This window comes from Pteropus medius, unplaced genomic scaffold (assembly GCF_902729225.1).
Source record: "Pteropus medius unplaced genomic scaffold, Ma_sr-lr_union100, whole genome shotgun sequence".
In the NCBI taxonomy this organism is placed as follows: domain Eukaryota; kingdom Metazoa; phylum Chordata; class Mammalia; order Chiroptera; family Pteropodidae; genus Pteropus; species Pteropus medius.
In genome coordinates, this window is record NW_024349800.1 from 64,635,317 (window position 1) to 64,662,227 (window position 26,911).

Sequence of the window (26,911 nt, forward strand, 5' to 3'; positions counted from 1 at the left end):
TGGCTTTTTAAAAACTTATAGAAGTATTTATTTTTTGGAATAATTTTTGTATTATGCTTAGAAAATTCATCTTTTAGAATGACATGCTATATTTAGCCACTGATGTTAAGTAAAAATTCATTTTGTACATTAACATACAGATATTTTAATAACATGGACTGCTTTTGAGAATACTTAAGTTATCCCTGCTTCAGGTAATTTGACTGAGAGGTTTCTGTTTGCTCTTGCTTCCACAATATAGACTTTGAGAATCTAGGAACACATTGTAACTTGGACCCTAGTGCAGATGTTAAGAACAAGAATTTCGATATTCATTACCTTGGATTTAAAATGATGGAGCATTTATGTAAATCAGGTTCTCCTCTTGTCAAAACAGTAATTTTCTTTTTCACACCATTTTCTTTTTTTCTGGCACATATACACTATTATTCAATCAAAGCCCTGATGACTCCATGCCAGGAAAGAAACAAAGTTACTCCTAATGGGTCCTCCCCTCCTCTTGTGCACTTTTGTGCCAGACTTTTGTTGCTTCATTGACGAATCTCAGCCTCCTTTCCCTGAAGTTAAGGAATTTACTTTAAAGGCGTATTTAATACTGTATCCTCTCCTAGGGTTATATAATCCAACCAATTTGCCTGGGACAGCCCTTTGTATGCCTGTTGCCCCAGTTTGATGACAACCTCTTCCACTCGCAGGTGTCCTGGCTTGCACGGTAAATATGGTTATCCTATATATTATACTTCATTTTTCTCTTCTCATCCCCCAGTTTTCCATTTCCTATTTGAATCATTTATTTTTTAATGGATAGAATCATAGGATAAATGGGAAAAAATCGAAGAAGTCAGCGAATCCTATTTCATACTTGACAGGATTTAGTCTCTATTTGAACTTTGGGCCGTTAATTCATTACTTTGTGAGGTGGTATTTTCCACTATTAGGCATCTCTTAAGTTTTATGAAAATCCTTACGTTCAGCCTTAATTTTATTCTTTCCCTAAAACTCTCAGCATATAGGTTTGGGATTCCTTTCTCAACCATGGGTTATTGCAATGCCCAGCCTAAAGGCATCCATCGTATATTATTATGAATTAACATTTTTTTAGATATCTAAAATAGTATTAGTTATATATTATCCTTGGGAGAATTGAGAAAATAGTAAATCCTATTTGGGTTGCATGGTTCAAATGAGGAACTTGGGCGTGAAGGGCTGCATAGTTCTATCATTTACTAGCTGCATAACTTTGGAAAGTTTACTTTTTGTGCCTTAGTTTCTCAGCAGAAAAAAAAAAAGTAAAGAAAGTATAATACCTCTCTTATGGGATGTTGTGAGAATTAAATAACATATATAAAGCTCCATAAAAGCAGAGACCCTATCTATCTTGTTCACAACTTTATTCTAAGTGCTTAGCACAAGTAGTAGCAGACACAGAATAAATTCTCAATATCTGAATAAACACCAAATTAAAAGCCCTTAGCACATTGCCTTGCACATAGCACTCAATAAAAGAGAGCTATTATTCTTTCAAACATTTTTCCTATGACCCATTTTAATTATTCTTATGGAAGTTCCCTGGTTTATCAACATTCTTAAGATGTAGTTCCAACAATTCAGTTCTGTATGGTGTGTGGTAATTTTGCTGTCTGAACATAATTTAAGATGAGTCCACTGGGAAAAAGCTAGTCTACTTGCTTACATAAAGAACTGGCACTTCCAACCCCACTAACTTTTTTCCAATACCATGCTTTAAATCTTGGGAAACGTATTGTTAGAAAAAAAAATTAGCCAATAAGGAGTGATCAGTCAGGTTAGAGAACCAAGATACTGCAGTATTATGGAAAGCCATTACTACCGGTGCTTATTATCACTGCACCTAATGAACAGTCCAGTGTGGTGATTACCTATTAATTAGCCTCTCCATCTAGAATATACACCATGATCTCCATGGCAGGACTGTGCAAAGTTCATCCACAGTGCTTACCACAGAGATCTTCATATATTGTTGAATGGTGTGTAAGTAGAGACAAACCAGAAAGTCCAAGGAAGATGCTAAAGTAAATAGATGAACAGCTTCCGAAAAGACTGTAAGATCACTGTTTCCAATTTTTGTTAATTTACGGACAACAGATTCTGATTAAGGAAGCTGGGATTGAATGTAAATCATAAAATGACAAAAGTATAAAAATTTGGAGCCTTTGGCAAAAAAAGAAATGTAAATTTAATAATTTGAAAGAGTAGCAAGGTTCAGGTTTTTGCTTTTGTTTTCAGTATGGCTGAGACTGAAGTTTTTAGATATTACCGAAGAAAAGGTGAAGGAGGGAGATGAAAGAGGGTAAATGTTAAGGATAAGCTAATAGGATTACTGGGCCACAAGGGAAAGATAAACCAAGATAATAATTTGAAGCATTTCACAAACACAAGTAAAGGTAAAGGGAATAATCTAAGACAGGCAGTTAATGAAGCTCAATTACAAGTCTCAAAGTAGGAGAATCTGCCAGGGAAGGGAAGTAAGTCTTACGGAAAGAAGAGAAATTTCGGATCCCTTGTTTGAATGAAGTTCATAAAGTGTGAATAAAGGGATTGTTGACCTCTGGGAAGGGTGGTCCCATCAGCTCAGTTTTGCAACTAAGAAAAAAAAATCTCTTCTACTTCCTTCCTGATCTAATCATTCTGGCCGCTTAGTTGAGCAACAGTAAACTGTTTCTTTGTGCTAGGCTATATTAACAAGCCTCCTCTGTATTTTTATATTAAAATGAAAACACATCTCTCTAAAAATTAAAGATTGCGGTTGCACCATGAAAGGATTTTAGAGAGGCCTTGTTCACAAGCTAATCAAGGGGCGGAGGGAGGTATTCGTTTTAAGACGAAAGACCGCCTGCTGCGATAACACCTCCAAATGCAATCAGACGCTGTTGCAGCACGCTTCTTAGGAGATCGAGTTTAACCCCAGGGGTCGGGTAAGGTGAGAATCTTGACTGACGGCTTCTGTTCCGCCCATCAAGGTCCCTTCCCTTTATAAAGCGCGTTGGGCCCCAGGCCCCACCAGTCGCCCGACGGTTTTCCGTACGAATGCCGGGCCGCACAGCCTGCCGAAGAGTATATCCTGGATGAATCGCCTCGGGTCTGGTAACGAGAAAGCTGTCTCCGGAGACCATCACCAATGCTAAGGCCGACGGGCTGAGGTCGCCACGGGAAGAGCGGTAGGCCACTCTGTTTCCTTGATCGCCAGCGGACATGGACACATAGTTTAGGACCATCTTCAAACCCTGCCTTTTGTGTTTGTTACGTCTCTCGGTCAAGGCAGGCCCTCCGCTGCTCCACAGATCAAGCCAGACCGTCTCGGACACGGAGATCGAACACACCTCAACCCATAACTAAAGCGGCGGCAGGCCGCCTTTAACAAACGGCTCTCTTCGCGAGCATGCGCAGTCCGTCAGCGCACGTCGACGCCGGCCGAGAGCGAGCGTGATTGACGTTTACGTCGGTGACGCCTAGGAGCGCGGAGACGTGTGTTTCCCGAGAGTGCGCAGTGGGTGCGTCGGCGACGACCCTACGGCCTTTTGAGGGAGGGTCGACGCTGAGATGGGGGCGGCGGCAGCCGAAGCGGATCGGACTCTCTTTGTCGGCAACCTTGAAACTAAAGTGACGGAGGAACTCCTTTTCGAGCTTTTCCACCAGGTAACCGGCTGGGATTAGCCTTTTCCTTTCATTTTCCGCTCGCGAAGGTCCCGGCCCAACGGCCATCCCCGATTTTTTCGCACAAGCTTGGCTGTTGGTCTGGGCACCCGACAGGTGAGCCGGATGGGGCTGGAGGTCACGCTTAGAAAGGTGTTTGCTTGGTGTCATTTTATTATCAAAGAACCCTAGTTCACGCGAAAGTGAGGATTAAAGGTGTTGGAGGGATCCTCAATGAAGCATTTCCAAGGTAACGATTCAGGAGCCCCAAAGGGACATAATACATGTGGGTTCTTCCTTGAGCAGTGTTTTTAAAATTTAAAAATATTAATTACAGTTGAAATACAATATTATGCTAGTTTCAGGTGTGCAATTTAGTGATGAGACATTTATATAGAGTAGCGTTTTTCCTATTTCTCCTTTTCTTATCTTCCCCTTAGGACACTTTGTCTTTGGTTTATATGACTAACAAATTACGTTGCCGTTTCTTTGTCATTATTTGTTTTCCACTTAAATTTCTTATAAAATTGCAGCATTGAAATACTTAAAATAGACTCAAATACTCCGTAGAAAAGCAGCACTGTGGCAGGCGTTTCTACGTTAAAATGCGTTAAAAATTCAAAGTATTTCAAAAATTCCCTCTAGTTCCATGCTCCAGCTGGTGCTGTTTGATTAATCGAAACAAAAGTCAATTTTTGTTCAAGAAGACCACTTTGTCTTGCCCTTGATGAACGTTAATTTCCGTGAAGTGGGAAAAAGACGGATATTGGTAAACTCGTTAGTCATAAAGTGCTGAGAAATGTAATTTACTGTTTCTAGTTCCTTATGGGCTCCCTTTCCCCAAATTAATCTGATCTTCAGTTATATCTGTAGGATCTTTATTCTGAGATGGAAATCTGTAATTCTTAAGAGTTCCTGATTATGTTTCTGTTCTTAAACTTTATAAAGCTCGAGTATTTTCCTGAAATTGCCTTATTTAAATTGTAAACTTTTTTGTCTATAGGCTGGGCCAGTAATAAAAGTGAAAATTCCAAAAGATAAGGATGGTAAACCAAAGCAGTTTGCATTTGTGAATTTCAAACATGAAGTATCTGTTCCTTATGCAATGAATCTACTTAATGGAATCAAACTTTTTGGAAGGCCCATCAAAATTCAGTTTAGATCAGGTAACTTCAAGGATATTTCGGGAGAGGGATTATTTGCTGCTTAATTTTTTTATTTTTAGTTTTATTCAGTTTAAAATTTTTTTTTTTTTTTGGATGAAAATACTGGAAGCTTTTTGAATAGTAAATAGTATCCCTGAAAATGGGTAACATTGACAACGTAGATTTTGACAGTCATAATTTTAAAACTGATTTGAAAATTTCAGATTGGGTTAATGAAAAGAACAAACTTCATTGTTAGAAAGACTTGGGGTTGGGTCCATTCTGTGAAAGGAGCAAGCAAGCATTATTTTCTGAAAATACTTTTCTTGGCTGCTTTGTAATTTACTTTTACAAATTTTCATTCTTGATCATGGGAGGGTAAAACTTTTCATGTATCCAGCCATAAATATTGTGTGAGGATCAGAATATTGTGGCCAGAGTGGATATTTACACATTGGATGTTACCTTTGGGACCATTTGTTTCGGATATATCTGCTATTAAACACTTAGAATTTTTGAAACTGTAAAGCAGTCTACTAAAATTTGAGGTTTTCTCTTTTAGCCTTTTTGTAATGATTTGTGGTGAGGGATATAATTTCAAATTAAATTTTCTATCAAGAAGAATTTCACAAATTATTTCATTATAGGAAGTAGCCATGCCTCACAGGATGTTAGTTTGTCATATCCCCAGCATCATGTTGGAAATTCAAGCCCTACCTCTACGTCGCCTAGCAGGTAATGTTCCTTACCTATTGTTAAAATTATTTATCAGGATTTTTTTAGGTAGTGATTTTAGAATATATAACGAGTGATTGTTTTTCTTCTTTATGCTCCTTTATTATTTGCTGTGTTGGATTATAGTTATGTATGTATCTATTTTAAGGAGACTATAGATATACACATTACATACAGTTCCCTTAAAATAGATACATATATAAACTATATTCATTTGTAAAGACAAACCCACACCCACATATACATGCATATAACTGAAACAAAATTTCTCAAAACTACCCTTTTACTTGGAAGCCTCAATTTTCCATTTTATTTTATCTTTTAAAAATTCAAGTTAGTTTTATGACCACTGATTTGTTGTTACTTGAAGTTTAAAAATACCTATTAGTAAACAGAATATTGGACTGAGTTCTGTAGAATTGGATTCCAGGTCTGCCTCTACCAATTGTGTAATCTCAAACTAGTCTGATTTCTCTGGTCCTCTCCTTCCATTTGTAAAGAAAAGAAGTTGAATCGAATGATCTTTAAAATCCCTTCCAGCTCTTGAAAATTAGAAAAGTTACTATGTTTATATTAAGTAATTTAATTTACTCTCAGGCTGGGGGCGGGGGGGTAGGCTGACATTTTACCAGGGACAGTTTTTTCCTAGTGTATCTATAGAGATATTTTATCAATCATAATGGGCTTCATTCAGGAGTTAACAGATACCTGTCATGTGTCAGGTTTTTACCAAGTTTTTTGCATTTATGATCTCATTTACTCCTCACAGTAGTCTTATGAGGTAGGGATTATTATGATCTCTTCCTTGTGTATGACGAAAATGAGGATTGGAGGTTAACTTGCTCAGATCAGAACTGCTCATAAGCAGTGGTCTGGGATGCAAACCCAGGCAGGGAGATCAAGCCTAGTCACTGTGATATACAGCCTTGAAGTCTAGACGAGGACACACATATTTTTTCTGATTACCTATTTAATTACTACAGTAAATTCTCTAAAGGAGTGGAAAGTGCTTGGAGAAAGTTTTAACAAGGAGAGATGATATAAATGAATGAGGAACTGAAAGAGGACAGTATACCTAGATCATAATGAGTGAAAAATAGAGAGTAGTGGATGATACTGGTGAAGTAGATAGAGACTGAATGATAAGTCCTTATAGGCTATAATTTGAATTTTGAGATTTTACCACAAGAACTATAGTAAGATATTGAAATGTTTTCAGTACAGTAGTAATAGGATTAGGTTTATATTTGAAAGAGTTGTTTGGTTGCAATGGGAGAATGGATTGGAGGGACAAGGATGAAAATAAAAAACCAATTAGGAAGCTATTGATAGCAAGGTATTGGTATTATTAGTAGCAAGATAGCAGAGAAGTTACTGGGGTGAGGTTGATGGTTTGGTTTAGGGTGGTGTCAAGAGCTAGAGAGAAGTGGATGGATATGAAACAGTATTGGAAGGTGAAATTATAAGAAAGCAAGAGTATAAAAAATAGACCCTCTTACCATTCTTTCTTGCCAGCTGAAATTGTGTTTAAATACTACTCATTATAGATGGAATTTGAAGCATCTCCAGCCACTTTTATAGAACCTTTAAAGGTATCTTAGATGGACAAAAAAATAGCTTTTACCTCCCACCCCCACCTCCATTAGAATTTCTTGGGGGAAAATATGCAACTAAGTACTTTAATGCAAAGCTAGAGTATACATTATTTTTATACTCTTGTTAAAAGTAAAATTACACTTTTTATCCTCTTAGCATACAGATAATATAACTGATTTAAGAAAACTCAAAAAGATCTAAACTATAAGACATCAATTTTAATTTGATTCCAAAAGCATAAAATTAATTTATACCATTTTCTAAATTGAGTTTTTCTGTAGAGCAAGTTGCCTGTTTAGGAAGTGAAGAATAAGGAATAATTCCTTAAAATTAATACTCTATTTATGTTACAGAACTCCCCAAAACCTTTTCCTCTCTCTTGTCTTAGTATATGTCTACCTAGTTGCTCAAGCTAAAAATGTAGATTCTATTTTTTATTTCTTTTGTTTTCCTAACTGTCCTATCTATTGATAAAATCCTTTCATTTTAGTTCTCAGTCTAGGCCTTTCCACTAGCCCAGTGATTGACAATTTTTTTCCTATAAAGGACTGGATAGTTAATATTTTAGACTTTGCAGGCCATACAGTTTTTCTCTGCCATTGTGGTACTACATAAATAATATAAAAACAAAACATCATAGCTGTGTTCCAGTAAAACTTTGTTTACAAAAACGATCTGGCCCACAGACTATAGTTTGCTTACCCCTATGTTAGTCCTTCCTTCAGCTGAAATGTTTTTTTCTTCCTAGTAACCTTTATATTCAACTCTGACTTCAAATGTCTCTTTAGAAAGGCCATCCCTGACCAACCAAGCTAAAATAGAACCCCCTATCTCTCTTACCTCTACTTGCTATTTAGTCATTCAGTATATCACTTATAACCATGTGAAGTCTCATTGTCTGAATCCTTACTGCAGCTCCATGAGAGCAGATGATAATCTTGTCTTGTTCCTACCTTTGAGAGCTGTGTCTTGCTCATGATTGGTATGTAAATAGTTTTGAATAAATGATTATATATTGGTTTTCTTATTTTTTTGCAGGTATGAAAGGACTGTGGATAATGTGACTTCATCAGCACAGATAATTCAGAGATCTTTTTCTTCTCCAGAAAATTTTCAGAGACAAGCAGTGGTAGGCTGATTTTTCAACTTGAGTTACTAAAAACAAAAAACATAGTTAAAATGTTCAGATGATTCTTAAATTAACTTCTGAAATTTTAGTTAGACTAGTATGATCTTTGCAGACTGATCACTAAGTTTTCACTGGCCCAAAATATATATTTAAAGATCAAAGATAGAAGAACTGCATTTAACATTTGTATTTTTCTTCAGCCATTGTTGGTGTGTATGTGTTTCAAATTTGTTTTCCTTCCAGTTGCCAAGTCCTTCTTTTTTTTTTTTCTCTTTCATTCCTTTCTTTTCTTCATCCAAATCACAGTCTTGGCTTTTGGTCCCTAGGCTTTTGAATTTGACAGGTCTACAAAATAAAAATATAAAAGGAAAATATAGTAAAATTGAGAGACCAATACAAAGGGACGCTAACTTTATACAAATTACTTATTTTTGTCTCATTTTGCTGTAGGCCAAAGTCAGAATTCTCTAGCTTCCTTATTAGGCATTTTATCGTCTGATTCCAATAAATCTTATTAGCCTTACTGTCCATTCACTACTTATGAGATCTATAACCTGTTTCAGCCAGAATTTACTTGCTATTCTATGAACCCATTATGTGTTTTCCTTTTATTTTTGTTTGTGCAATTTCCTTGGCATACTACTCCCTTAAAATATTTTCCTTAAAGTATCGCATTCATGCTTTTAATATTCTGGTCATACGCTACCTTATGATACTGAGCTCATGGCTCTTTATGTGTTTATCACACAGTGATTCACAATGTAGTCATTTTGTATGACTTCCATCTTAGTTGTATTCTTTACGGCAAAGTAGTCTGTACAGATATCTTATAGGTGTACATTGGAATGAATGATGCTGTCATACTGCTTTTAGTTATGTTTAACTTAAGATCCATCCAGGCAAGTGATTTTGCTTTTTCATTGTTACGTGTTTGGTTATAGTGATCAGATATCTATTGGCTTTGATAGCTAGAAATATCAATGCAGTTAACATTTCCTTTTTCTCTTCCCTCAGATGAACAATGTTTTGAGGCAGATGTCATATGGTGGGAAGTATGGTTCTCCTCATCTCGACCAATCAGGATATTCCCCATCGGTTCAGTCACATAATCATACTTTTAACCAGTCTTCAAGCTCCCAGTGGCGCCAAGATACACCATCACAGCGTAAAGTCAGACAGAATTCTTATCCCTACGTAGCAGATAGACATTATAGCCGTGAACAGCGTTACACTGATCACGGGTCGGACCATCATTATAGAGGAAGCAGAGAAGATTTCTATGAAGATAGGAATCATGATGGCTGGAGCCATGACTATGATAACAGAAGAGACAGTAGTAGAGCTGGAAAATGGCACTCAGCTCGACACTAACAAGTGTTCAAAGGACATCGTTTTTATGGGGTCATTCCAGGCCATTGTGGCTAAGTTGGTCTGGGAATGTTGTGTTAAAACTTTGCAAGTTGACACATTTCTTTATAAAATTTTTAAAACCTATAGCTACAGTCTAATACAGAAATGAGAATTGTGGTTCTAGTTTTTACATGAATAACCTTTCACCTCAGGGTTTTATGGAGAGGAAAGGGTTTTATACATAAAGTGCTATAATTCTTAATTGTTTTAGGCAATTAAGGAAGGGATGTATTATATGGATTGGTTGTATTATAAAACAAATATTTTCATTATCTGTTATCTTTTTGTATTGCAAGAACCTGCTTGTTAGTAAATCAGATTTTGGTGTATATAAGAAAATATTCAGGTTGATAGTCTGAAGTGACTATCAGTATTTTGTTAATAAATTAGAAGATGTAATTTTAGTGATTTAACATTTTATTCGAGAAAGTTTATTGGTAAAGTTTGGGGATGAATCATACTAACTTCTTAGGGAACTTAAGTGTAAGTTCTGTGACATGCTCTTTCGAATTTTACCCTAATTGGGCAGACAAGTATAAATCTGCACATGCTTTTTCATTCTAAAATTTTAGCATTTTCTCATTAAATCATGTTTGGTGTATGACTGAAGTCACTCAGGAAATTAAATATCTCTAATACAGTGTTAGTGTAAATCTTTTTTAGGAAGAATAAAAATGTAAATGCAGTCAGATAAAATGGTAAAATGTTTTATTGAAAGTATACTTATTTGGGAAAAGGTTCACAGAACTTTGAAGTGCTGCCTCTATCACTCAGACTTTAAAATTTGACCATTTTCAAAGTGCCCAGGGCGTTTGTAGAAGGACACATTTTATTTTTTGTGTGAACCTTTGAAAGAGTTTAGTCTTAAACACTTTCTGATTTAAAAAATTTTAAATCTTGTTAACAAAACTTTTATGTATTGAGATATTGTTTCCCTTTCCTTGTAGAACTTGTTTATAATTCATTCCTTGAAATATTTGGATCTTTTTAAATATTAACTTACAGCATTTGTATTATGATACTTTTTAATATATTGAAAACAAAAAAGAGGGATGTGTCTAATTTTTTGATGTCACCTTAGAGACACTGTACACAAAAAGTTAGCAACATACTTTTTAATTCAGTAATTGCCTAGCGTTAATGTCAGTTCTTTAGAGCATCTTGAAATATACTGTTTCTACATGTTGAACTAAATATTTTAGAATCAGACTTTCAGTGACACAGATTATATTCCAAGCACTGTAAACTAATTTAATCTCCCTGGTCAATAGCAGTTTATGTACATTCAGGTTTTCTCTGTTTCTAATGAATGCCATTTTTTTCGTGTGTGTCTAGGTAAATGGATCTGGCCAACTACTCAGCATAGAGAGCATTAAGATCTAAAGTTTGCTTAAGCAGTTTAATAGAAGGATTTGTTTCTAGTGAGCCTGGTATTTTCAGGTGTCTTATGAAAATTATTCAGTAGCAAGTGTAGATAATAACAAAGGTCAGTACTGCTTCATTGCCGTTTATCTGTGGGTCAGATCCTACTGATTCACAGGTGATCCTGGTTCAGAATAATCTTTTTCTTTTTTTAATGGCTTTTGGGGCACCCCTGTGAGGTTCCAATCAATCTTTCACTTTCATCTCACTTATTAACTAAACTAAATGTACTGTGTATAGGAGTAGAGCAAGACAGCCTCAAATAATTGAATATAGTTAGAGAATTCACCTAGATATTAATAGCTACAGGAGTAGAACAGAGGAGATTGTGGGAGGGTAGTTCCCCAGAGTATGTTCGTGAAATGGTACGCTCACATGATGTTCTGCAAAGTAAGGGTTCTGTAATTGAACGTTTGGTAAACATGTACTAACCCTGATGTTCTGAGAATGACAACACCATAAAACTGCTGACAAGTACGACAGTAAAGAAATTGTTTATACTTAACCTTGTATTTTCCAATTTTACCTGATTCTTTTACCCTTCTATCCATAACACGTATTAAGACCGACCGCCCCTCTCCCCAAAGAATCTTTGGCGACGACTCCATCCAATCAATCATAAACTTTTTATACCACTTTCTAATTATGTTGTTCAGGCCCATGTTCTCTGTATCAATTGCCATCATCTTAGAATGGGTAATTATCTCAACAGGATTATTCCATCTGCACTCTGATGTTTAAAAAGTACCAGTTTATTCTTACAGTGCCCTGTATTTCTCTTGTCATAGCCTTTAAACTGTATTTTAATTATTTGTTTTTCTCTAGAGTGCTTTATGAAGGCAGAGACCATATCTGTTCACCACTATTTCACTGTATCCAGTGCCTGGCATATATATAATAGTTGGTAAATTTTTGGTGAATGAGCAAAGGAAGATTTATCAAATTGAACAGATTTCCTAACCCCGAACCATTATTGTATCCTATCATTAAAATGATGTATCACAGTAAATTGTGCCTTTGATACACTCGAGAATTCTGTTTTTCAAAAATTTAAGTTTTGGATTTATATTCATGAGGTTTTTATTTTTAAAATATCTTAGTGATTTCAGAATTATGATTCTGCTAGTATAAGCCCCATACTGCATTGTTTTTTTGTTGTGAAAGCAGTCTCTTTTAAGAGAATTTAAATTAAATCTTATATATTTTTCCAGTAGTTAACCGTTTCTGCAGCTTTCCTATTATGTAGATCCACTTATCTGGTATTGTGTTTGAGGAACTTTTGATACTTTCTGTTTATTTTGTTCTTTAGATTCCACATGTACATGAAATGTGATATTTGTCTTTCTCTGACATTTCATTCAGCACAATCCTCCCTAGGTCCACCAAGGCTATATCTTTTTCTATCCCCTTCCTTTAAGTCTGTCTTTGAAGTGAGTCTCTTGTAGGCAGCATATGTAGGGGTCTTGTTTTCTTATTCATTCAGCCACTCTTATCTTTTGGTTGGAGCACTTAATTCTTTTCTATTTGAGGTACTTGTTGATAGGAATGTAGTTATTACCATTCTTTATTCATGTTTTTGATACATGTTTTTTCTTAAGTCCCTCTAACATTTCCTGTAATACTGGCTTGGTGGTGATAAATTCCTTTAGCTTATTTTTGTCTTGGAAACTCTTATCTGTCCTTTGATTTTAAATTATATCTTTGTTGGATAAAGTATTCTTGGTTGTAGATCCTGGGTTTTCATTATGTTGACTATTTTGTGCCAAGGCCTCTTGATATTTTTTATAGCACAAGTTGGCTGGTATGAATTATTTTAGCTTTTTTATGTCTGAAACTTTTTCGCATTCATTTTTGAACTATAATTTTTGTCGGGTATAAAATTCTAAGTCAAAAGGTTTTTCTCTTAATACTATAAAACTGGCTCCATTACCTCTTGCTCAGAATTTTTCCTCTAAGAAATCTGTCATGTACATGTGTTACTTTTCTCTGGCTGGTTTTGAGCATTTTATGATGTGCCTTAATGTAGTTTTCTTCATGTTCCTTTTGCTTGGGGTTCATGGATCTTCATGGGTTTAATCTGTGGGTTATCATTTTCATCAAATCTGGAGAATTTTGGCTATTACTCAAAAAAAATTTTTGTTGCTATTTTCCTTTTTAGAAACTCTGACTACACTTATGTGTGAGGCTGATTGATGTTGTCCCATAACTTGTTGATGTGCTGTTTATTTTTAAAATTATTTTTTCTGTTTCATTTTGGATAGTTTTATTGCAGTCTTCAAGTCCACCAATCTTTTTTTCTGCAGTGTCTAATCAACAATTCCAATATAATCTTTATTTTAGACATTGTAGTTTTTCTCTAGAAGTTTAATTTGGATCTCTATTTCCTTTTTTCAGTTTTATTGTGGTACAGTTGACAAAACAGATATTGAAAGTATATAACATGATGATTTGATATACATATACGTCATCAGAATTCCCCTCATTGAGTTAAAAAACACATGATTTGGATTTTTTTTTATATATCTTCACTGGCTTCTCTTAAATATTTGAACATCTGGATTAAATTTATAGTACTTTTAATGTTCTTGTCTACTAATTCTTTTTCAGTTCTGGGTTGGCTAGTGGTTCACTCTTAGCATTGGATGTATTTTCCTGCTGCTTTGCATGTCTTGGATGCTAGGCATTATGAATTTTATGTTATAGGATGCTTGATAATTTGTATTTTTATAAATATTCTTGAGCTTTGTTCTGGGACACAGTTAAGTTACTTGCAAACAGTTGTATCTCTTCAGGACTTGTTTTTAGATATGTTGGGCAGGATTTGAGAAATAACTAGGGTTAATTTCTCCACTACTGAGGTAACACTCTTGTATACTCTAGGAGCCTCATGAATTATGAAGAGTTTCAGTCTGGCTCGTGGGAACAGATACTGTTCCTGGTTCTAGATGAGTGCCAAATAGTATTCCTTTCTGATTTTGGGGGGGCAATTCTTTCTCCAGCCTTGGGTACTTTCTTCAAAGCTTTATGCTGATCACTATTATAATAAACACTGGAGAAAATCTGCAGATCTCTGGGAGTTTCTCCCTGTGCAACTTAATCCTCTTCAGTAGTGTATACTGGACATTCTAGCTGCCTTGGTTTTCTTTCTCAACTCTTTCTCAACTGGACTCTTTCTCAACTCAGCGAGTTTACCCAGGCTCTGCCTGCCCTGCTCCCCTCCCCCTACAGTCCCCTCTACCCCACCACAGCCTGAAAATCCCTTTAAGGAGACAATCAGGCTCGCCTCATTTATCTCGTTTCTCAGGGATCACTGTCCTTTGTAACTGATGTCCATTCTCTTGCTTCATATTTTTTTTTTTGGTTGTTTCATGTAGGAGGGTAAATCTAATCTTAATACTCCATCTTGACTGTAAGTGGAAGTTAATCCAAAGTTTTGTTCTGTAATGCAGTCATCATTTCAAATGGTCTATACTTTTAGGTTTGATTTTTCTCTCAAGTTATTTGGATTCTTATTCCTAATGACTTTTTTTTCTTTCTTTGATTGTGACATAAATTTTATGGAGTTGTGGACAGAGAATGTGGTCTATGTCATCACAACTTTGAGAGACAAACTACATCACTAGCTAGATGATCTCAGGATTTTTCCATGTTGCCTGGACACTAGCCAGGTTTAATCCAAGCCCAGGCACACCTCTCTAGAGGTTTCTGAGGGAATCTGGAACCACATCCATCTTTGGCTGACCCTCCTCCCCATGAGTTTCATCCTGTCCTATGTGATGTCTGCATGGTGTTTGCTGAGGGTTTCTTTTCCCAACTTTTATAATGATTCCATGGATATTTGAAAAACACTTGTTTCCTCTGTCTTTACAAAATCCTGTCTTTACAAAATTCTCTCACTTAACCAGATTTATAAATCAAAAAAGTCACAACGCAGAGCCATTTAAAAAATAAAAATATACACATTTTACTTTAATATGAATAAATATACATACATTTGCCAATATTTTGATGCAAGGCCAAAGCCTGTTCCTTAAGTCCAGGAACACTGGAGTTCAGTGGGTTTTCTTGTATAAATCAATACCAGAATGCATTGTCTATGATTTCCATTTTGGGTTTCTTTATAATGAAATGCAAATGTAGAGAAATTTGCGAAGTATTCAAGTTTCTAGGATTTGTATCCAAAATTTTTTTACAGTTGTCTTGCTCACACTTAATCCGATAGTAACTTTTTATAGTGATTTATCTTTACTCAATCTTTTCAAAGTATTCAACTAGTTTTCTAGAATCGACCACTATTTTTACATTCATATTTTATTGGTTCATATTTTTTAAATTAAAAACATATTAATAACTAGCATAAGCTGGATTGGGACAACTTAACCAGCAAGAGTAAGAGTAGGTGAACATGAGAGTAGCTTACTAGCCTCCAGCCTTACCTTCAGCAGGTCAAGGATGTTAACGTTTATAGAAAAATAGAGAACATTGGTTAATCCAACAAATCGGTTAGATTAAATGTGCTTTTAATATAGTAAATAAGGCCTGTTAATTACATTTTCAAGTCCTACATATTCTCCTACTTCTAAAAGAGGAGATATTTTAATTTGTCATTTTCTTTGAGTGTGTCTCAGTTTTTGCTTTAAATATCCTGAAGCTATGCTAGATGCAAGTATGTCATTTCCTCACCATGCACTATAACTTTTATCAGTGTAAATGTCCTTGACCCATTTTTATGCAGTTAACTTTGAATTCTATTTTGTTTTATATTGTTGTAGCTGTCAGCCCCTGAAAGATACACAGACCACCAGAAATCAGTGAGTTATAGGAAACACACTCTTTATTCAGCCAGCTGGGTCTACCGGGGGTACGCAGACCCCAAATTAAGCAGCCCTGAAATGTAGAGGTACAGGATTTTTTAAGCCCTAAATCCCATTCCTCATTCTGTCTTAAACACAAAGGTCTATTTTTCTCCTATTCACTACCTGTCAACCCACAGGTCGGGTGTGCAAGCGGGGGTACAGAAGCAGAAAGCTTATTGTTAGATGTTATGTTCCCATGGGTGATAGCCTATGTTCCCATAGGCAATAGCCAAGCAGTAATTTTCCAGCCAGCACAATATTACTATTGTCACATTTTAATTTTGTTAATATTTGCCTACTATGTCTTTGTCTATTGGTTAATTTTTAATACTTATATGTCCCTTGATTTTCGGAATGCCTCTTATATTCAAATATGTTTTTATATATTCCTGCTATAGTCCTTGTGTGTGTATGTTTATAAGATCAATCACCTTTTCTTTATTTTCTTCTTTCTAGAGCAGCATTTCATAACCTTGGATGCATGCTAGAATCACCTAGAAACCTTTCAAAAACAATTTAATGCCTCAACTTTATCCCAGAATCTCAGGATCTCAGAGAGTTGGTATTATTTTTTAAAAGATTCTAGTATGAAGTCAGGATGGAAAATCCTAGTATACTATTTCTAGTCCTGTAAGTGCTTCCCCTTAAATTCTCTACAATCACATTTAAATTTATAATTTTTGACCAAGGAATAGATTGAAACAGTTGTAGCCAGAAAGATAATATCAGAGAGGCAGAACTAAGTGATAGAGAATAAGGGACTTGTTATAGGGATTCAGCCTTATTCAATGGTGATTGCTGGTGGAACAATCTGTTGCCTTGCATCTGGCGTTGGGCCTGAAGTCATTATAAGTTAGCCAGGCTGGCAGCTGGGAAGGAAAGCTGAACAAGAACAAGAGCAGGGACAAACTAGAAAATGCTAGAAAAAAAAAATGGAGTCTGCACCTGTCCCTCATTACTCCACCTTAGAGGACTTGGATGACCTGAAACCTGCAGGTATAGCTGGCACCCTTGGCTATAGAACTGCACATATCTTTGGCCCAGGACTCAGAGCAGTTGGAGGGAATGTGGCAGGAGCTGGAAGAGCTGCATATTGGGTGGTGCCCCACACCAACAAGGTGAGCCAGGAGATCAGCAACAGTGTGCTTCAAGTACCATAGTGCCTGGCACCCTCCACCAATCTTCCAGAATGTAAAATACATGTATGCTGCTTCCCTTATGCTCTTCCAAATGTCAAGCAAATTTCTCCTGTGGACAACTACATTGCAATTCAGACATTAACGAGCTGGAGTTAGGCCGAACTTCACAGGTTAAGTGATTAGTCCTCTGAAGACTGCTCTCACTTCAGACACCAGCTGCAAGCTCAGGGACTCCCAGAACACTTAAATTCTGACCAGCTGGCCACAAATTTTGGGGTTTCCACTACCCCATCAGGTTTCATAATTCACTAGAATAACTCACAGAATCAGGAAACAGCTATACTTATGGTTGCAGTTTTATTATAGCAAAAGGATACAAACCAAAACCAGACAAACGAAGAGACCTGTAGGGCAGGATCTGGGAAGGTCTCAGGAGAATCTTCCAAGTCCTGTCCCCATGGAATCAGGATGCACCACCCTCCTGGCACATTAACGTGTATTATCACCAGCCAGGAGGCTTATCCAGGCCTCCAGTATGTCCAGAGTTTTTGTTGTGGTTTCATTACACAAGGATGACTGCTTGAATCTTTGGCCATGTGATTCAACTGAATATCAAGCCCCCTCCCCTCCCAGGAGGTTGGACTGATATCACATTGCTTAAACTCTAATCCTCTAGTCACACAGTTGTTCTTTTCAGCATGGCAGCCCCCATCCTGAAACTATCTAGGGGCCAACCATGAATACCAAAGACGCTCTTGGGAAAGTCCAAGAATTTAGAGGTTCTCTCCCAGGAACCAGGAACAAAGGCCAGCCAAATTCTTTACAACACCAACTCTAAACGGGAACTAGATAGAGAAGAGAATTCTGGAAACCATAGTTTCATCTTAGCTAAGATGACACAGTACAAAGCCACCACAACAGTATTATATCTGACGCCCCCGCACTCTACCAAGAAAATACCTTTAGCATACTTGACCTTTCCTTGATGCTCTTCTCTCACCGCAAGCATATAGATCACCCCCAATGCTTTATCACAATCACTTGGATCTTAGTTTCAGATTGCCATAATATATTAAAATATTATCCCTTCTCGTTCTAAGGAGGTATCAACACATAACTTTATAACTATCAAGTTTTACTATATTTTATAATAATTTTTAAATTTTACACTAATACAGAAAAGCAAGATTATTTGAGAAATTTAAAGTAATATGTATAATATATTTGGTTTTGGTCTTGGTATATTAAAATGTAGATGGAAATAACTTTTTTCCCAACAGCTAATATTTGTCGAGTATTTACTATATGCCAAAGATTGTGTTAAGCCACTTATGACTGTTTCACAGAAGAGAAAGTTGAGACTTACAGAATTTAGGTAACTTCTCCAAGATTACACAGTGGTAGACTTAATTCATATTCAGTCAGTCTGATTCCAGAGATCAAAGTCTCATGCTTATTTTAATTATGTGTGACAGCAGCAAAGGTAGACCAAATTGCTTTTATTACCTGATGTTTAGAATCTTTGTATTTTGTGTTAAAAATAAAAATTTATTTTTATAATTTTAGTATGATAATAGAAATGATGACAGGGGTATAACTGCTTCTGCCACAACTATAGTTGTATGTAATTTTTATTCCCAATAAATGAAAAACTAAATTGGGTAGAATTTTTATTATATTTATCTTAATAGTAGTTTTTGAAATACAAATATTTATTAATGTAACACTTAAAAATGTGTTTATTAGTATTGCTTTAAAATGTATTCCTTAGAATAGATCATAGATTTGCATGGTTCAAAAAAAACCCTGTACAATCACTTGCCTCATAGTGATGTTTCAGTCAATGACAGACCACATATATGATGGTGGTCCAGTAAGATTGTAAAGGAGCTGAAAATTTTTCTATCGCCTCATGATGTTGTGGTCCTTTTTTTTTTTTATTTTTTTACACCTACAGCATCTGGTCTCCCATCCAAGTACTAAACCGGCCTGACGCTGCTTAGCTTCTGAGACCTGACAAGATCGGGTGTGTTCACGGTAGCATGGCCCTGCTAATCTTGAAGTGTAATGCATTACTCAAATGCTTGTGTTGATGCTGACCCAGTGTAGCCACTGGCTTGGGACATGAGCGCAGCTCTCTGTGCTCCCTTTAGAGACTCCAAGGACTCATCCATTCGCTCTGTCGCATAAGACTCTGCACTTCCCCTGTGTGTTGTGTTAACCTGCATGGGCACCCGACCAGTTTATCTGAGAAGGTTCCACTCAGTAAAGCTGGCACTGTGGAAAGACACAAATGTGTTCAACAGTGTTACTTAGCCACTTTTCTTGCTTGCAACGATTTATTGCTTTTTGCAGGAAGGAAAAGATACGCTAAATTTCAAGAATGAAATAGTACTGAGTTTGTAGAGTTTGCATTTAAAGCAATGCTTAAATTTAGCAGTATCACTTAATAATTTTTGTAAGCTAAAATGAGATGTGCAATAGATGAAACAGAAATTAAATTTAAGTTGTGGCATGAGTTGACTAAAATTCAAAGGTAAATGATAAACTCTGAAGAGAGTCTGATTTCATGAACATACTTCTGGTATGTTTATTCTTAGTTTATTTAGTTAATGGCAATTTAAAAAACATGGAGGGCCCATTTGATTTAAGTTAATCACGCAATTTTCCCAACAATTGTTTTGTTGTAAGATTTATCTTCTTTCAAAATTACATACTGACTGTTGTTATGCTTATTTAAAATTTAACACGGGTATTTGAAGATGGTACTTAATTTACCATGTGGAAATAAAATAATTGTTATCAGCAATTATATTTGAAAAATTTTGTCAGGACAATTATTTAACTCATTTTATATTTGACCTGAGAATACTTGCCGGCAGCACTCGTGGCTGCAGCCTTTACCCCAAGATAACTCGCAGATTACAATTCTAAACCTTAACCCCAAAGTTTGCTATGAAATATCTCACTTTTATTATTATTTTCGCATTGCTCTAGTATATCGATAGTCTTTGGAAACAAATGACATCGTTCTATTTATAGCATTCTGTTTTTGGTAGTGGTATGTCCATTTACAAAATATAGTAATTCTCGATTGCTGAAATATCAAATCCTAAAAATGTAGCATTCCTACACATGATGTTAACATCGTTCTTGAACAGCTGTTAGCTGAAGATTCATTTGATGAATCCAACTTATGTATACATTTCTGTTACATTAGGATTAGAGGCAAGTTCTGTTTAGAAATAATTCCAAGAACTATTTTTATATTTTCACATTGAAAAACAGATTTGCTTCAGCCTCAAACAGTGTGTTTATGTAAAGTTAAATTAATGCTGGCAGCGAGCTGCACTTTTTTTTCTAAATGGGAAATGGGTTAAAAAACAGTGCTCATTCATTTTAGAATTATAATTCAAGGCTGTCTCAAGCTTTTCCTATTAGCTGCAATGTAGTCTTTTCTCTCAACAGACTTGTTTGCTCCTTTACTACTTTTTCTCCATTCTCTCCAAGAGACCAAGAAAGGACCTTTATTACCTGCTTTGTCAACTTGCAATTCTCATATTTGTTTCTTAGCTGCAGCAGAATTCTATGCACTAACGACCAAACATAACATCTTTCAGACCTCATCCTGAGTTTGATAGCAATGACTTCACATCTTCATTCAGACTTTTTCTTTTTTTGTTCTTTAATGCTGCATTTCCATGAACCTTTTCCTATTATTTTGACCAACAGTTATCTCTTTCTGAATTCCTTTCTTCACTCACCATTTAAATATAGGCGATGTCCAAAGGAAGTTTTGTAGGAGTTAGGAATTATGTTACATTATAAAAAAACAAAGGCTCAAAAATAGTGTCTTACCAAAGTAGAAATTTTCCTCACTTAAATCAAGTTGTTAGCTACTATGGAAGTTCCCTTAAGTCATCACGCATGGAGAGACCAGGAATGCTTCTATCTTTCTGTGTTTCACTGTCCTCAGCCCCCATTCTATGCTCAAGATTACATCATGTTCCAGACAGATGCTGGGGCTCTGGCCACCACACCAAAATTTCAGATATCAGGAGGAGTAAAAGAACCCCTCCCCATTAAATCAATTCCTTTGATGAAATCTTTTGGAAATCCCATAATATCATTCGTCAGAGCTTAGTCACCTGTCCACATCCAGCCACAATGATGGCTAAGTCCCCTGCTAAAACCTGGAAATATATTATTAATGCAGAGAGAAGTATATTTGATAGGTAATGATCAGTCTCTGGCCACTATCTGTTTTCTCAAATGCTGCCTACATGATCGAAAATGATCAGTGTTTATAAATGGGGAGTGGAGTGGACCTGTGAAATAATAACAATGATTTATTTATACTATTTATTAAACACCTACCATGTTTCAAGTATCGTGCTGCCTTTATGTATATTATCTCGAACTTCTACAATAATTCTTTGAATGAAGTAGTATTATCAATGTTTTAAAGAGGAGGGAAATGAGTCTCAGAGAGATTAGAGTTGACTTGTTTCAAGAAATATAAAGTAATTGAGGTAGGGTTTGAATTCAGCTAGTTTGTCTCCGAAGCCTACTGTATTTTTCATTATACATGGGCCGCACTGAATATTCCTGCCCATATTCTTTTGTCTAATAATTACTGAGATTGCTCTAGCTTGATGTCATAATTTCCAGTGGCGTTTACATTATTCGTAATTATAGAATTGTCTAAATTTGGCTGCAATGACAATGACTACTAATTGATTCAAGCTTGTTATCAAGACCCCTAGAGATCCCGAGGTCAATTGGTAGCACAAGGAGGTGGTTCAATCTCAACAGGGTGTGAGTGCAAATAAAGTCACACTGACAGAATGTAGGCTTAACTCTCTAGTGCCCTCCACCTAAATAACACAGGACCTCAGCCCTCTGTAAAGCCTCCTGCCTAAGTATTTGTAGGATTTTTGCGTTGGGTTGCCCATGTTTAATTTTTGTCTCAAATCTTGAAATGTTACTCTACTTTTTTTATGGCAAAATAAGAGAGGCCAGCTGCAAGAGGCCAGGCCTGTTATGCCTGTGGCACTTCCTCCACATGGAAGAAAATACCAGGAGTGAGAAGAAATATTCCTCTTTGCTCTCCATTCCTGCTACTGTCTTGCAGAGAACTTAAACAGGGTTGTGAGAGACCATTATCACAAGTGTTTTTTTTTTTTTTTTATTGAAAAAGCTCCTTTAAAAAAGCTCCTTTAAAAACAGCTTCTCTGTTCTCCATAGGACTTAGACAGGAATCCAGTACAGATAAATCTATGTGATGATAGCTGCTGTACTATCATCACATAGATAAAAGAGTCAGAATTACTCTTTTTCTCTGACTCAGTCAGCTTTTATATTGCACTGTGTCTAGGGGCTTCTTCCTTTAGCTGAGTTCTCTCCCAGGATACTCCTTATTCTTCCAAGAAATAGACTTCTGGTAGGCTTGCTTTTCCACTTTGTTTAACATGTGCCAAGATGTACAAATCAAGCTGAGAATCTTCTTTAGGTGCTTATTATGAAAAGTTTGCAAAAAATAAAATTCTTAGGGTTAAAATGGGCCTATAGCTGTATTTCTTAGACAAACTGCAATCTTCTCTTCCATAGCTTTGGCCCTCCTTTACATGGATGACCTCTAAATTAACATCTCTATCTCTGCCCTCCTCCTAGCTGCCTACCGGTTATCTTTATGTAGTTGTTTCTCTCAAGCACAACGTCAACCTTTCCAAAATCGAAATCATCAACTCTTACCTGTTATTCCTACAATTTGTTCTCTCCATTAAGTTTCTCTTTTATTTTAAAGGCTAATGATCCTAGCTGTTTAGGTCCCAGATTCTATCTGGGATATTCTTCCCCATAATCCCATTGTCAAAGTTTCCTTATTTCAGGATCTAATCCAATTTCCATCCTCCTGTATCTCTTTTGTCAAAATAAATCCCTTTCGCCTATATTCTCATAGCACTCTGTAATTCGTTAAAACATTGGCTCAATCTCTTTTGTATTAAATTTTGCATCTCCTGATTTGTTTACAGAAATAAATGAGCATTTACTATATAAAGTATTAGATGTTCTATGTTTTTATTTAATCACCATACAAATCATTTTACAAGTAAACAATTAAAGCTATTTCCTCATCTGCAAAAGAAACAACTCTAAACCCAAATGAACCATTAATATCTTAAATATCTTAATATAGTATTTGATATAATAAATATCAGCTCAATAAATGTATTTTTATTTTGGCATTCTAGCAGTGTTTAATATATACTAGTATTCAGTGTTTGTTGAACTGAGTTGAGATAAAATGCAATTCAAATTTCATGAAAACTTTAGGATATCCATTTCGTACAAGGTGCATTTTGAAGATTATGTTTGGCTCGTATTTTTACCTTGTATTTTTTACAGTGAGAGATGGTAAAGGCAAAATATTTATCATCCTTTAGATCTCTCCAGACCACTAGAATAAAGTAATAGCAGTTATCAGGTATCGGCAGTAAACCTGATGTTAAAATTTCTCAAAAACAATGTTCCACAAAAGAGGAAAAGAAGAGCTATTTTCATCAACCAGTAAGTCTCATGAAGGGCCTACTACCTATTTAAAAACTGCTTTATAAACTGTAGGATATTTTACAGTTGTGACATAGTCTCATTACTTTGGTGATTACTAACGAGTACAGCTACTGTTACTATATGGCTCTGTGCTAGTGCTACAGAAGTATACAAATAAATATATTCTGGAAATTAAGGTCTAGTTTGATAGGATATTGATAAAGCATGTCAAATAAAGCATATCAAATAGTGATAAAGCATCTAAAATACAGTCATTGTTACATGACTGTAACAATGTTAGGTTTATGAACTCTGTAACTATTAACCAGGGGCCTCTCCTAAGCGGAACCAGAGAAGCGTTTTTTAAAAAATAGCATCTGAGATGATTCTAAAGAGGAACTAGGGGGAGTGAGGATATCTCTGGATTGATTATCACGGTAATTTTTGTTCAGGAGGTGAGGGGAACAAAGCAGGGCTGTGTAAGTTCTGGTAAGAAAGCAGCAATTAAAAAAAAAATTAAAACCCATGTAAATATTCACAATAGCCAAAGGGTGGAAGCAACCCAAGTGTCCATTAATGGATGAATGGATAGATAAGATGTGGTGCACACACACACACACACACAGGAATATTATTCAGCCTTGAAAAGAAGGAAATTCTGACACATGGTACAACAAGGATGAATTTTGTGGACATTATAAGTGAAATAAGCCAGACGCATAAGGACAAATACTGTATGATTCTATTTACGAGGTACCTAGTATTATCAAATTAATAGGGATAGAAAGTAGAACGGTTGTGGCCATGGGCTGGGAGGTGGGTGGCTGGAAATGGAGAATTAGTGTTTAGCGGATACAAAGTTTCAGTCTGAGAAAATAAAAAAGTTTTGGAGATGGACAGTGGTGATGAATGTGCAACAATGTGCTGTATTTAATGCCATTGAACTGCACATTTAAAAATGGTTAAAATGGGACATTTTATGTTAAGTATATTTCACCACAATTAAAAAAATGAAAGTAAAAAAATGTAAAAATAAAGAAGTGGTTGTTCAATAAAGGAGGGTTTGTATGACCTTGTCCTGTTAGAAACATTGTCTTAGATCCTGTTAGAAACATAGTCTGCCCACCAGCAGAGTTGACAAGCTGACTCAGGGTCCTGTTTCCTTAGAAACTACAGTTAAGATAAATGTGGAACGCTGTGTCTGAAAACCTTTTATCTGAATCTCTGCCCCTTGGTTGGAAATAGAGGCAGCTTTTCTGTCAAAGTGACCTACATTGCTCAGATTCTTTAAGTAAGAGAGATGTTCCAGTCTCACCGAAACAACATCAAACAGCAACATTTCTCAGTCTATTTTAAGGAACAAGATTTCTTGGTTTTATACCCCTGATGTTAATAAACAAAGGTAGTTTTTATAGGCTCACAACAGAACTGAAAAAACAGTCTTTTGGCAGAGTGGTGTAGCTTTGAGATATATTCTGTTAAGAAAGGAAAAGAAAAAGAAATGATTGAGTCCACTATGGGACAAGGTTGCTTTCAGATTCAAGGACCCCATTTTCTTGTGTCTATCCTCCCTATTATTTACATGGTTTGGATTTGTTAATTTGGTGCATACATTGCTTTGCTTTGGGATATTAATATTTAAGATTACTAATCTAATGATGTTACACAGAAAAACCAATAAACTGTAAATTTCCTTACGTTATAACACAATTCACCTAAAATGTCTTTATATTTATAATGAAAGTACATTACTATGAAAACTGAAATTTCAAAAATGTCCACACATAATTTTAACTACTCAGTATTTTAAAATTATAATAAATTTTCAGGATATAAATTCTTAAATGTAAATAGCATTTTGTAAGTTGTAATTTGCGATACAACTGATCAGTGTTCCAGTGGTAACTTCGAAAACAAAAGTTCTTTGAAAATTTAAAGAATACTTTAGGAGGAGGATAAAAAGCCCAACTGAAAAGTTTATATACTTCAACTGAATCTACTTTCTATGAATGAAGTTTAAAACTAAGAAAAAAACTAAAAAGGAAATGTAGACTATTCCTTATAAAGAAGGCTACAAATTAATAAAAAGGCACAGCAGAAACAGTGTGACTCATCAGGCAATGCAGTTACAATATGGACACATTCTGCATAATGCAAGTCTTTACATTGTATGTATACCTGTGCACGATTTGATGACCCTTCAAAGAAGAGTTTCTCTGCGCCTGGGCTGGTGGTGGGTTGGGTACAACAAAGGAGTTGAAGGTGAAAGCCAGTAAGTACACTGCACTATTCTTACAGCTCTGATTAGGCAAGTTTCTCTCTCACAAAACCCGCTCACTAGGTATGAATTACTATGCGACAGACCACAAACTCTCTAATTAGTAGCAATACGACTTTCAGAAAAATATATAGAGGACATAATTCCAGGCTGAAATCAATGTTTGTGACAAAGTCGCACTCTGCACATAAATTTGCTACTAAATAGCCAGGATTTAAGAGACTTGAAAGGTCCTGTCGGTGGCTATTATGACTTGCGGAAATGATAAAGATAGTTTGATCAAAACCAAAGCAGCTAACAGAGCGGAGGCTGTTTTTAGTTCATTTTGATTTAATTTGCTGCCTGGATTCCTTATATAAGGCCAAGATTTAACTTTGAGAACTTGTAAGGGTGGAGTAGGAAGTCATTACCACGAATACGCACCAGCTGAGCTGAAACACAAATATCCCTCCGTAAGAAATAACCCTTTGCCAATGAAGGAAAGGGACTTCAGCACCTAGTGCGTACCAAGTGATCTCTCAGACAAGATCTCATTTAAGAATCTCTGAAGGATTCGATGAAAGCGGAACTGGCCTGCTGGCCTAAAAAAAGCACGCTGCTCTGCTGTCTCACGTAAATGAGAAAAATGACCAGTGTGTGGAGTGGAAGGGTAGGCAAATAAATAGAGGAGGGACGAAGGAAGCAAAGAAAGATACATTTGGGGAGAACAAAACAAAACAAAACAAAAATAGATAACCAGGTATTTTTCAACCAAAGTAAGAGAGTTCTTGCAGAACTAGGCAGTCTGCAAGTAATCTAAACTCAGGAAATAACCTCTTTGAAACGAACAAACTTACTTCTGAAAAACATGCGCGTCCAATAACATCCCCAAACACGTGGCGGGGGTGGGGAAATCGGTCGCAATACCAGGCGACACTCTAAGTCCCATCATCCAGTTCGGCAGTTAAACTGAGATGTTCAAGGGCGAGTCGGCGCAC

The 26,911-nt window shown here is 36.0% G+C and overlaps 2 protein-coding genes and 1 long non-coding RNA gene across 4 annotated transcripts; 1 reads left to right on the forward strand and 2 right to left on the reverse strand.

The window, feature by feature from the left end:
• Positions 1-3,463, reverse strand: CUNH11orf71 (chromosome unknown C11orf71 homolog). Its single transcript, XM_039887953.1, has one exon. The coding sequence runs from the start codon at positions 3,252-3,254 to the stop codon at positions 2,856-2,858; it is 399 nt and encodes a 132-aa protein (XP_039743887.1). The 5' UTR covers positions 3,255-3,463; the 3' UTR covers positions 1-2,855.
• RBM7 (RNA binding motif protein 7) lies at positions 3,461-11,614 on the forward strand. 2 transcript variants are annotated; one of them, XM_039887950.1, is made up of 5 exons: positions 3,461-3,675; positions 4,676-4,838; positions 5,465-5,552; positions 8,187-8,277; positions 9,292-11,614. In XM_039887950.1, the coding sequence occupies exons 1-5, from the start codon at positions 3,580-3,582 to the stop codon at positions 9,646-9,648; spliced, it is 795 nt and encodes a 264-aa protein (XP_039743884.1). In that variant the 5' UTR covers positions 3,461-3,579; the 3' UTR covers positions 9,649-11,614. The 2 variants fall into 2 exon arrangements, with proteins under 2 accessions (XP_039743884.1, XP_039743885.1); XM_039887951.1 differs by lacking the exon at positions 3,461-3,675 and adding an exon at positions 3,676-3,789.
• On the reverse strand, positions 7,347-26,903 carry LOC120622013 (uncharacterized). The gene is made up of 3 exons (XR_005658388.1): positions 26,771-26,903; positions 19,205-19,381; positions 7,347-8,622 (listed from the first exon to the last, which is right to left on the reverse strand). It is a non-coding gene; the product is annotated as an uncharacterized LOC120622013 (long non-coding RNA).
• Between the last annotated feature and the right edge of the window lie 8 nt (positions 26,904-26,911).